The following is a 12,514-nucleotide window of genomic DNA, read 5'->3' on the forward strand; positions in this document are numbered from 1 at the left end:
TCTCTCTCTCTCTCTCTCTCTCTCTCTCTCTCTCTCTCCTGGGACTCTACCATTAAATTATATCCCATACATTTTTGCCTAAATGTCTCTGACATTTTCTGCTATCAATTAGGAGCAATGTTGAAGGCATACATTATTCAATTTCATATATATGAACTTATAATGAATCTGATAACACTGTTGGCTTTCTCATTTTTTAAAAAAGTGATTTATAATCAAAGAAGAGGCAGTTTTCTTCCACAGGCATGTGCTTCCATCTTCCATTACTAGGATCTTTCTAACAAAGGGTAGTATCAGTCAGGCAACCAAACTGATGCCAGTAAATCTTCCAATCAGTATTTAAATAGACATTATTTCACAAAAATAAAACTGTATTATAATTCAATGAGATAACAAAGAGGTCTAGTTCATTGTTCATGTTACTAAAATGTTTACATTTCTAAAACTAAGAATTTTTTATCACCATGGCAAAACCTGGTAGAATCCAACTATTCCCTATTTTAAAAGATATTAAAAACAGCTTATTTATATTAATTTGGCCACAGTGGGAGAAGATATGCCTAATCCCTAGTTTTCTTGTGCCTTTTTCCTCCCAGGAGAAACCTTGATCAGGTTTGAATCTGCTTCCTTCAGGGTTTATACTTAACCCATATTCTACTCAACAACTGGATGAAAAATACACAGGTGATGCCACATGGCCAATACATTATAAAGATGATAATTGGAGAAGATCTCTGTGAGATTCTTTGTTAAAGTCAGACATGAGAAGGGTTCACACAGGTAATACCAAAAGGATCAGGGAATGAGAGAGATACAAAGAGAAAAAGAGAGAAAAAGAGAGAGACAGAGACAGAGACACAGAGAGATAGAAGAGGTGACAAAGATGGCTTAGTGGGTGACGGTCAAATGTAAGGACATGAATGCAAATCCCCGAAAAACCACATAAAACTAGACACAGAAGGAGAAACCTGTAACACCAGTGCTCTTATGGTGACATACGAGGTGGAGACAGAACGGTCCGTGTACATTCAATGGAGAACTAGTCAGCTGTAAACAATGGCAAATAACAAAGCACCCCTGTCCAAAACAAGGTGAAAAATGAGGATAAACAGCCAAGATTTTCCTCCGACCTCCAAAAGAGGCTCTACCTACACATGAATATGAATACACACACACACACACACACACAGAGAGAGAGAGAGAGAGAGAGAGAGAGAGGAGAGAGAGAGAGAGACTGAAACACAGAGAGGGAGAGATTAATATAAACAGAGAAAGAGAGCCTAAAGAATCAGATTCCCTCTCCTTTGTCTCTGCAATCTGCCATGCGTCAAGGCCAGGAGTTGGAAACAGTACTGTGAAATCATGACCTCTGAGTCCACAGCAGTACAGACATGGCACCACCCAGAACACAACCGTGGAGTAGAACTATGTGCAGGGTTTGAATGCAGCTGATACTGCCCAGTCCCTGTTGCAGCCTAGCCACCAGCTATTTAACTCATGGCAAACTCCCCAGTTCTTTGTCATTTTCCAGTTTTCTTTTACTGAAAATGCAAAGCCAAACAGCTTATATACATACTACGAACAATCAAAACGTTGGCACAAAACCTTTGTAGGTGGAAGTATTAGGAAAAACAATCTGAGACAATAATTCCTTATAGTCAGTTTACTCCTGCAAGGGATGGAGAAGATGATAGCTCAGAGAGTGGATACCAGCACCCATGTGTGGTCCTGCCAAAGACCACAACCCCAGTGCTGGAAAGAGATGGGAGGCCCAGTGGGGCTTGCTGACAACAGCCTCCTTCCAGATTTGGTGAGGAACCTGTCTAAAACAGATGAGGCACAGATTGTTAGAGCAAGACTCAGCATCCTCTTTTGGCCTTCATGTGTTCTCAGACACCTGTACTCTCACATGCATGCACAAAACACACATAGACTACATTCACACCCACACGATGAATAAAAACTTAAATAAATGTAAATGCAAAAAAGCAAAAATTGTGACAATATTTCACCAAATGTAACTTCTTCCCTAACTTTCTATGTATGAATTATTTGAGGGCATGGATAGATTTAAAAAAAAAAAACACTTTCATAAAAATAAATTATATTATTGGTGTTGTTTGTACCTAAAAAAAAAATAACCTTAAATTTAATTGAGCCTAGCAGATTTCAAAGTACATTTGAAGAAACTACAAACATACTAAATGCTTATTCAGTATAAGATACTATTTCCAAAAGGTCTCCCTAGGGTTAAATAAACTATCAAAAATAATTAGTGTTTGGAAACTTTAGAAAACAAAAACCCAAACCAAAACACAACTCCATGTTTCTATTTTAAGCATCAGTGAGCCTGTCCCTGTTCACAGAATCGAAGGATGGTCACAGGCCCTCCGTGTCTGTACCTTAGCACCCACAGCTCCTCACACTGCTGGTCCAATTAGCATTAGGAAGTGTCCTACGGGGAGGAGACTTGCTTTCTTTTTTCACAAGCATGACCCATGTTCATTTGAATCAACTAAATCCACCACTAACAACAACACCCCTGTTAATTTACTAAGTTTTCTCCTTCTGTATATGATTAAGATCATCTGCTCATTCACTGGATTCCACTCTTAGTTCATCTCTTTCATATTTGAGGAATTTACATTGCTGAGCAGTTCTCTCCCCATTTTAAGAACATCCCAGCTGCTGGTGCCATTAAAGGTACTTCTGTCACAGATCAAAAGCTCCGACTGTCCTGGAACTCACTGTGTAGACCTGACTGTCCTCAAACTCACAGAGATCTGCCTGCCTCTCTCTCTGCCTCCCAAATGCTGGGATTAAAGATGTGTGTTACTACACTCAGTTTCTTCTCCATTTTGTGGAGCTTTTTCCTTCCATGTGGCCTTACAGCCTGTAGTTGCCAATGTGAAACCCTGAAGAAGTTTTTATAGTTCAGTAGTCCATTGAGGGAATGACTGTCCAGAGCATTTGCATTTAATTTTTCCAAAAGATAAGAAACTCAGCCTGCAGTATTTTTCTTTCTTTGTGTCCCAAAGAATTTATTTTTCTTCATTCTTTACCATATATATCTTCAATCTATATATCTATCTATCATCTATCTATTTATCTATATATGTACATTGCATATATCTTCATTATATAATATATATGTATATATATCTTCACTTTGTATACATTTTATCTTCATTGACAGTTTTGACACATTAATTTCTGCGATACAAATAACAATTTTGTTTATTGATCTTTGTTACTCAACTGTCTTAAACTTTCTCTATTTACATGAAGCCACTTTCCTTTTCAAACTTTCCCCCATTTGTCACTTTCTTGCCATTTCTAATGGTGAATTTGGTTCTGTAATGATCCTGATTTTGTCATTCTCAGGGGATTCCATTAGCAAACATCTCCCTTTTCAGCTCATCCTATGGTTTTGCCATGCTCATCTTTACTGTATTATTTTGTGGAACTTATGTGCTTCCTACCGTGTGCTATTTTCTGGGAAGCAATTTTTAGACAATATCATTGGTCCAAAAAGCTTGAACATTATCTTTTTGGTAAAACCCTAAGACTAGCTGGGTGGGAACTCAGGTAGGGCCTTGCTTGTATTTCTCTAGAGGGGCCATGTTTGAGCCCTTTCTCCCATTTTACTAGCTTTGTCTTCCTTAATCCCTTCTCCTGTACTTCTGTCACGCGAGAGAAAAGGGATAACTTAATGCAGAGAATCTCATCCAGTCTGCTGCTCGCCAGATTTGGGAAGAATTGAGTTCTTAGGAACCTGTCAGTAGGCCAGTAACATTCTAAGTGTCTGTAGCTGCTGATGCAGAAGCATGGCACACATCATTTTCTTTGCACTTACTATGGAATGCCTTGTCAGGTGGACTGTGTTTGCCCGTTAGTTTACATCTTTATGAGACCCATACCCATCAGTAGTGAGGAGCTGTGTCTGCAGGACATTTTTACATTTTCATCTCTAAATTAAAAACCGTCATTTAGAATATATTTTAAAGTCATATTTTAGAACTCCTCTAGACATTGGAAGGCTTTATAGGATGGGCTTAGTGAGTGGATATACTGCTATTACAGCACCTGTGTAGTCTTCAGCCATCGGACACACTCATGCCCTGTTGCCAACAGACTTACTTATGAATAGTTTTATATTTAGTCTCATCGAATATCCCAACTGATAATAGGTTTTAAGGTGAAGATAACATGATTTAGGAAAAGTGGAAAATAGGTACTATAGGTCAGACAAGGAGCGATTCTTATACAACATAAGCTTTCACAGATTACTTCATAATTAGATTCTACCTTTCAAGTAGATAAACTGACTACTGACTCCAGAATGGACCATTTCTCTCAGTACAACACACCAAGAGATATAAAATCTGAAAAAGTAAAGACATATCTTAATAAAAAGTCAGAATTTAGCCTTAAATGGTTTTTATCATTACAAGTAAGAATATATAATGAATATGAATTTTCATTTTAATTATATCTGACAGCAATTTGGTATAAACTTGAAGCAATTCCTTCATATCTTGCCCAACTCTGAGTGAATATTTCTGCTGTCCAACATGCTAGGCAACAAGCCTGGCAACAGAAAAGTATGCCTTATCTTGTCTGTTCCTGCTGACAGACTTGAGTTAATATTTGTACATGGTCCACACAAGCCGAAAATGTGGAAATGTACCTGGCAACATTTATCACTTTCAAAACTCAATATTGTAGAACATTTTAAATTAAGACATCAGCAGACCATGTTATTCCTGTACACCATCTTTATTCTACCTGATGTCTAGCCTGAACACCATCATTAGGAAAACATGTAACTATATATAAAAGTTACAATCAATCTCTGCACAAAAATAATATATATTTTAAAACATAAGACCTAATACAATATCAACAGCAAATGTTATCTTGATGCATTGCTAATCACAGTTGCATAAAAAACTAATTTTTAAAAATAACTAATCTCATTAAATATATAGTGAAGTTTCAGAGTTTGAGCACATATTCATCAGCTTCTTTGTCTTTGATTACTATATCATGATATGTTTCACAGAACACACACATGTGAACCTACCCTGATATATAGTCATGATTCACATAAGGAAATGACTTTGTGCTTTTGAAAACAAGATAGCCAGGGAAATAACAAATTTATAAGAAAATTAACAAAACATGACTATAGACCAAAAACCTATTTCCTCAGGAACAATTCAGCTCATCTGGAATGTTCAGCAAGATTGGAAAGCCAGTTCTTCTTGGAAAAAAAACATGCCCACATATGCTTTACAGATGTGCCTACACATGTGACTCTCATAGAGATGCACACAGACCAGCAGGTGCACATCATCAATGACTGTTTGAAGATGAGCAAAACAACTCCACAACTAGCTGGCAGCAAGCTCATCAACATGTGAGCCTGTGGACACCATTGCTACCTCCCAGCATTACTGCATATATCTCTTCTATCAGCCAGTCACTCTACTTCTTATTCTGCACTCAAAACGGGTCAGAAAGAAAGATGAAAGCAAGATCTGTAACTCAATAAAGACAATCACTTCAATAATTTAGTAATGATTGCAGAGGGGGAAAAATAATAATCTGATGAAGGTCCACCAGAACACAACTATACAGTCCCGAACTCCACCACTGCGGGTCTAAGTTTTCTAAGAATACAATTGCTGAGGAGCTTTGCAAGCCTGATCTCTACGATGCTCATTTAAAATTAAAAGAGAAACTTCAGGGTGGAATCCAAGCAACATATATTGGCACATGTACTTGGTGTCTCTGTGGTCCAGAACCAGAGCCTCAGGAAAAAAAATGCACAAAAAAGATGGGGTGAGAGAAATCTAAGGTCATATTTATGAAACAAAATCAAATATCATGGGGTATCATAGGAAGGATTCGAATAAGGGTCTCACTTTTAAAAAACAAGTATAATCTAGACCTTCCCTGTTTGCAGCCGAAGACTGGGCGGACACTGACTGCAACGCTGCTGCTCTTCATTTGCTAGCATAGTGTGCTACCTTGTATCTCTGCTACCTGTATGCTTCATGGATGTAGCTGCAGGTGCTTTGATGGCAGCCAAGCAATCACAGGCTTTCCAGTTTGAAAATCTTGGTATGCTGTGTACTAATCTTTCAATGTCAGGTAAGTGACAGTCTCTATGAGGATTTGAGTTAAGTTGGATGGCTATCAAAATCAGGGGCAAAACAGGAATGCTTGCTAACACACTTGTGGCTAGCCCAGTGTCAGCTAACAGTTGTTAATTTCAAGACCTAGCCATTTCTATTCTCTAAAAGATAATAAAAAAAAATTGTACACAAAGACAAAGACGAAAAAGTTATCATGGTATTGAAGAGATAGATAAAATAGTTATTTCTAGTGGTCATTGATATTTCAAAAATGCAATGCAAAGGTGTCTAGTGCCAGCCCAGACATACCTGCTGGCTTCTTCCCCCTTAGCCCTTGTTAGCTTTTTCACCCACAATGATAGCATACCACGGATGTTCTAGTATGTTCCTTTTTGCTAATCAGACATCACTCATGAATATAATTACTGTGGCATTGATGTAAAATACCAAATATTACAAAACTGACATTTCATTATGATTCTATAAAATGATGGGGTAAACAGAGGATCTGAAAACCATCATGCTGAACAGATCTTTAAAGAAAACTGGCTTTAAACAGGATCCACAGATGGGAATATGTACAGGCACCGAAGGCGACTGCATGCCAACCTGTGGAATATTCCTTTCCTACTTAAGTCTACTAAGCAAAAGCTGTCTTATGTGACATTCTTATAGGGAATGTAGGCAGTGATCTATGACTGAGAGGAAGCCCCAGGGGAACTCGGAAGCTCCAAAGAAGAACTTTAAACCACTTTAGGCTACAGTAATCAGAAGATGGCAGAAACAGTGGAATAAAGCTTTATGAACTGGTTATAAGAAACAAATAACAAATAGCAGTAATCAAAGTAAATCAAACTGCCTGGGGAGTGGGATCTTTTAATAGACATAAACTGGTAAAGCGGACTGGCCCCATTGCCCATCAGAGGATCTCTGAGAGCTCAAGCATGTACAGAAAAACTAGAAATTGAATGTGTTCCTGTCAGAATTTTACAAAGCATTGCACCTGCTTCTAACACATTTTTTTTCTTTGTGCGTGTGTATGTGTGTGTGCATGCACATGTGTGCATGTGTTTGTGTGTGTGTATATGTTTGTGTGTGTGTGTGTGCATGTGTGTGTGTGTGTGTGTGTGTGTGGCACCTGCCTGGCTCTGCTAGACTTCCCAAGTGTTTGGGGGGAAATTAAAATAAGCATCTGGTAATAATTCTGTCTCATCTAAAACAAATTCACTCTGAGCTTCAGAGAGAAAGCCACATTCGGAAAAAGAATAAAACTACCTGAGAAGCCCTCAGACACATCCTTCAGAAGGTAGGTCTATAAATAGTTACGCTTGTGTATGCACACTGTAAACACACAGTCATCTGGGGCTGGCTGAAGCTGCGATTTAAACTGAAGCCCCAAGCTGAACTTAAAGTCCCACTAGCATGTGTTAGCAATCACAATACAGTTCTCTTTTCTCTGGTTGCACAGGAAGGCAAACACCTTCCTTTTACTTGCATTCGTGTCCCCTGGCATCAGAAGCAATACTTTTTTGCAATTTCATTCAGAAGCAGCCTTCCCTGAACACACTCAGAATGTGCAGGCAAAGGGTAATGGAAGAATCTAAGTTAAACATTTCAATGGCACCAAAAAAAAAAAAAAAAATCAACATCAAGCCGAAAAAACAATTTGTTAAGCAAGCTGCTTTCTTTCATCTAGCTACCCGCCTCCCCTCGAGCCTTCTGAAACATAAACATCCCAGCTCTAAAAGAGATCATACCTGAGCTGATCATACTGTGCATTCTTTGCTGAGCCAAGAGCTGCTCCCGTCCGGCCACTCCATCTGAGGAAACACAGGAGTCAGTCTCGTAAATTGTCTGCAGCATACTCCAGTCACTCTTACTTCAGCTCCATGAAAGATTCATCACTGCTCAGGGCTCTCTGGTCCCAAGAGCTACCCTGACTGGTCCTCCCTCCTCTCCGAAGAAAAACAGCAAGCAGAGGATCAACTTTCACAATAATTTTCTTTCTGCTTAAATGGACATACCCTTTAAAAAGACCTGGGCACTCCCCCCCACCCCACCATACACACACACACACACACACACACACACACACACACACACACACACACACACACACCTCCAATTACCAACCTGTGTGCAAAGCAGAAAGAGCAGACTGGGTGCTATAGCTGGCTGGAGTTTTAGGTTATCCTGGAAACTAAGAGCAGGTGGGCAAAAGGAATGCGCTTTGGGGGTTATTTCTTTTTAAGAATAAGTAGAAAAAACGTTAACTCTACCCATGGGGATTAAAAAAGAAAGGAAACCATTAAACCTGGCGTCTAGCTCCCTGGGCCGCTAGGGTATCAAGGCAAGATCCTCAGCCTGCAAGTGGCTCCAGAGGGTGTCCTCCTATCTGTCTGTGCGTCTCTCTCTTCCCTTTCTCAGTCTCTCTCAGCTCAAGTTGGCTAAAGCTAGTGATAATCCATTTGCATATGAATCAACAACAGCATGGCCCACAGGCACAGAAATAGAACAATGGTCGGCCTGAGCCAAAAATAGGTCAAGCATGGCCGAGTGATTGCAGCCTGCATTAATGCATTTAAAAATACCCCACCAAAGCCAGCTGTCCAGCCTCTATCTTTCAAACCATAATTCTCTATTGCAGGGCCTTAAAAGCAATTAACTCTTTCCTCCCTCAACTTGCTTTACATAGTGGCTTTTCATACTGGCATCTCACCTCCAAGGAAAGGAAATCAGGAGAAAAGGAGCCGAGTCCTAACTCAAGGAGGGAGAATGCATACACATTTCATTTCATTTTATTTCTGTAGTATGTGTTTTTGGAAGAGAGAGCAGAGAAGTGCAGAGCTGTATTGGTTCTAAAATAATACTGGAAGCTTTTGCTCATAATGTGGTTTCTGCCTCACCCACGCACAGCAATCCTGGTGTTCTATTTTTGTTGCCTGTTTCTCTGGCTACACTGCAGTTGGCTGTGGGACGAGAAGCTTTTCTGCCTTCTAGTTTCAGCACTGACAGGAGATTTAGCAGAGGTAGTTTTTGGAAAAACAAGCGCACCCCAGAATAAAAACTTTATGAAGGTTTGGATTGGCTCTTGTTGTTGTTGTTGTTGTTGTTTACTTGATATTTGTCCATCTCACCGACCCTAATGTGATCTTAGACCACCTATGAATTTTATTGCAGCCAGTTCCTACTACACTTCAAATCAAAAAAAAAAAAATCAAACTGTGGCTTAGATCTACAATACCTTCCTCTGTCTTGGGGCCACAGGCCAGACCCACTTCACCTGTAATAGTGGTAATACCTTCTCAGAGGTGTGGGATCAATGAGCATCTGCACCTGCCAACCAGAAAACCAATCCCTATGCCCACTCCCCGAGTGCAAATGGCCAGTGCCTATTTATACCTTGGATGGCTGAAATACAGACCTCGGTTTAGAAAGAAAACATCAATAGTTTTAGGCCAACACAGGTTATAGGATTCACCTATAAGGTAAATGGATTGCATAACCTCTCAAAAAGGTTCTGTAGTCTCTGGCATACATTTATAATAACATTTCTCTGTAAGCAATGAATTCAGAAGCCTCATATGGGACACCAGCATTTAACCAGTTCCAAGGACACCTAGGAAAGTGAAACCCCCTATTCTGCCAGTTCTTCTAAGTCTAAATTACTCAGCATCAGCATCAGTGACTGGGAAAGAAAAGAGGGAGAGCTCCTGTTGCAAAGTGCTTAGACCAAACAGATGGAAGAGGATGCTCCCCACAAGCAGGCTGCGAAACCAGGAAAAGCAAAGAAGGACACACAGAACTCTGACAAACAGAAGACAGGGTAGCAATGGCTCGATTCATTTCCTTGTGTAGATTTCTCCTCTACTGGAAAACCCATTATCTGAATAGCCAACTTACAAAACTTTTAAAAGCAGTTTTCTAAATGCAATTGTATTTAAGCAAAACAACAAAACCTTAATGTTTCTATCACCGGAAAATAGGTTTCACATTTCTTCTTCTTCTTCTTCTTCTTCTTCTTCTTCTTCTTCTTCTTCTTCTTCTTCTTCTTCTTCTTCTTCTTCTTCTTCTTCTTCTTCTTCTTTTTTCTTCTTCTTCTTCTTCTTTTTCTTCTTCTTCTTCTTCTTCTTCTTCTTCTTCTTCTTCTTCTTCTTCTTCTTCTTCTTTTTGTTTTAATGGTTGTTTAAAATTCAAGGGATGGAAACACTGTCCTTTAAAGTCACTTGGTATGGTTTACATACACAGCACTTTGGACCTGGTAAAAGGGATTGTTCACAATAATTATATGGAATATGCCTCAGTTTCTTCCACATGAGCTACTCTTTCAACCAGGGCAGCTTCAATCTTATTTATTTATTTTTATTGAGAGATGCAATGTTTCTCCCCTTATTATTGTTTCATTTTTAATACTTATTCTATAATGTTTTTGCACTATAAGACATGTCTCCATTTATTGTTGCATCTAGTACACACTGCCTAGTGCATTAAGGTCCTATCAGAAAAGCTTTTAGACATCTATTCACAGAGCTTGTGAAATGATTTTTTTACTTACAATATTTTGTAGAGAACTTATAACTAGAAAACTTCACACATGAGATTAGTCATCTCTTAAGTGTATACATTTTAATGAACCTTTACACGGTTAGAATAGCCAGTCAGAAGCTGTGGAGTTTCACAATGGCTCTTGTATTTCCACTGTTAATTATATTTTCATGTGCTCATCCACCACAAAACAACAACATCAACAACAAATCAACCAATCAAACAACCAGCCAACCAACCAACCAAACAAACAAACAAAACCTGAGAAAATAATGGCAAAGTTAAACCTAAAAAATCCAATTAATCAGCATTATATGTTTTCATTATTCACTGTCCAGGATTTAATGTGTACACCTGTATTTAATCTTTCCTTATCATCTACAGCCTATCTTTTATTCTCTCCTTTATAAATGGTACATTTTAATCACACAAATATTTGTTTACATATATACATATCCATAATAGACTAGATGTGCACGAGAGGAAAAATGTTATTTTTTTCTGATTTTATGTGACCTCAACTAATATCAATTAATACATTTTAAGCCCACCTGCCTTCCTAAAATTTTGTGTTTACTCTTATATTTTTGATTGTGAACCTAGTCTTTCCTGCTGAGCCATGTAGGTGGCTGGAAAGTTACCTGGGGATGAAAAGAGGCTTACAAGAGGCTTTTCAACAACTAAAGACATGCAACCAAGAAAAACATACTGAAACATACTATGACCTGGAAATATGCTCAGGGTATAAAAGCCCTTCAGGCTCAGACAGAGGACCACAATTTGGATCCCAGAAACCTTGTCCTGTGGAGCATAACCACCTGTAACTCAGCTCCAAGTTTCTAATGCCTTCTTGATTCAATGAACTCTTGCCCATCCATGCAAATATGCCTACAAAGGCACACTTGTACACATTTACTTAGAAATAAAACCTAGTAACTTAAAAGAATATACTAACACCTACTAAGTACATTGCACCACACTAGGTCTGTGGGAAATATAGATATCAGGAAATCTTTTAAGAAATGTATCACTCACTGTAGCAAACACGGTATATAAAGATCTTCATAGTATATTGTATACTATGTATACACAATATGAAGTAGCTACCTTAGTTTTAAGTGCTAAGAGACAAAAAGAGAAGCGGTGTCATTTGATTTCCTTGTTAACTACAAATGTGATAGGAAACTGAGAATGAGATGGAAAAAAGCTGAATTTAAAATGAATCAAATAGCATAGATGTACCAGCTGAAAAGGTGACACTGACCATGAAGCAGATGGTAGGCTCCCAGACAATGACTTCAATGTAAAGGACACAAGAAATGACAGTCAGAATTTCTAATGCAGGGAAGTAATAAAGGACAAGGCAAAAAAGAAAAAAAAAATTGCTTTGACTCCACCTTACATCAATCAAGATCTATCTCATGTAGATGACAAGGTGACCCAATGCTAATGAGCATGTTTAGACAGAGGAAGTCTTATACACATCTGATGGGAATTAAAACCAGTGCTACTGCAGCCTCTTTGGAAATCCATGTGGAGATTTCTCAAACAAATAAACCCAGAACTTCTCCACCACTCCTGGTATATACCCAGAGGACTACAGCCCAGCCCTGGGCACAACCATGCTTACTATGGCATGATTTGGATATAGGATCAACCCACAGGTGCATCAATACATGAATGAATTAAACGATAATGGATATATATATATATATATATATATGCACTAGAATTTATCGAGGTATAAAGAATGAAATCATTAGACTGTCAGGAAAGTTATGGACCTAGATATAATCATCTTAAATAAAACAATCCAGACTCAGAAA

General features: G+C 38.6%; 1 protein-coding gene across 30 annotated transcripts in view; it reads right to left on the reverse strand.

Annotated features, from left to right (window-relative positions):
• The window catches only part of Hdac9 (histone deacetylase 9), an 832,819-nt gene that overhangs the window by 452,442 nt on the left and 367,863 nt on the right, over positions 1–12,514 (reverse strand). For 22 of the 30 annotated variants that reach the window (XM_031355577.1, XM_031355573.1, XM_031355564.1 and 19 more), the window contains one exon: positions 7,901–7,963. In XM_031355577.1, the coding sequence (XP_031211437.1) occupies positions 7,901–7,963 (63 nt within the window). Of the gene's footprint in view, positions 1–7,900; positions 7,964–8,276; positions 8,709–12,514 lie in introns of those variants that run through there. The other 8 variants (XM_031355566.1, XM_031355565.1, XM_031355583.1 and 5 more) reach the window with 8 other exon arrangements.

The sequence above is a fragment of the Mastomys coucha genome, unplaced genomic scaffold (genome assembly GCF_008632895.1).
Source record: "Mastomys coucha isolate ucsf_1 unplaced genomic scaffold, UCSF_Mcou_1 pScaffold6, whole genome shotgun sequence".
NCBI lineage: Eukaryota > Metazoa > Chordata > Mammalia > Rodentia > Muridae > Mastomys > Mastomys coucha.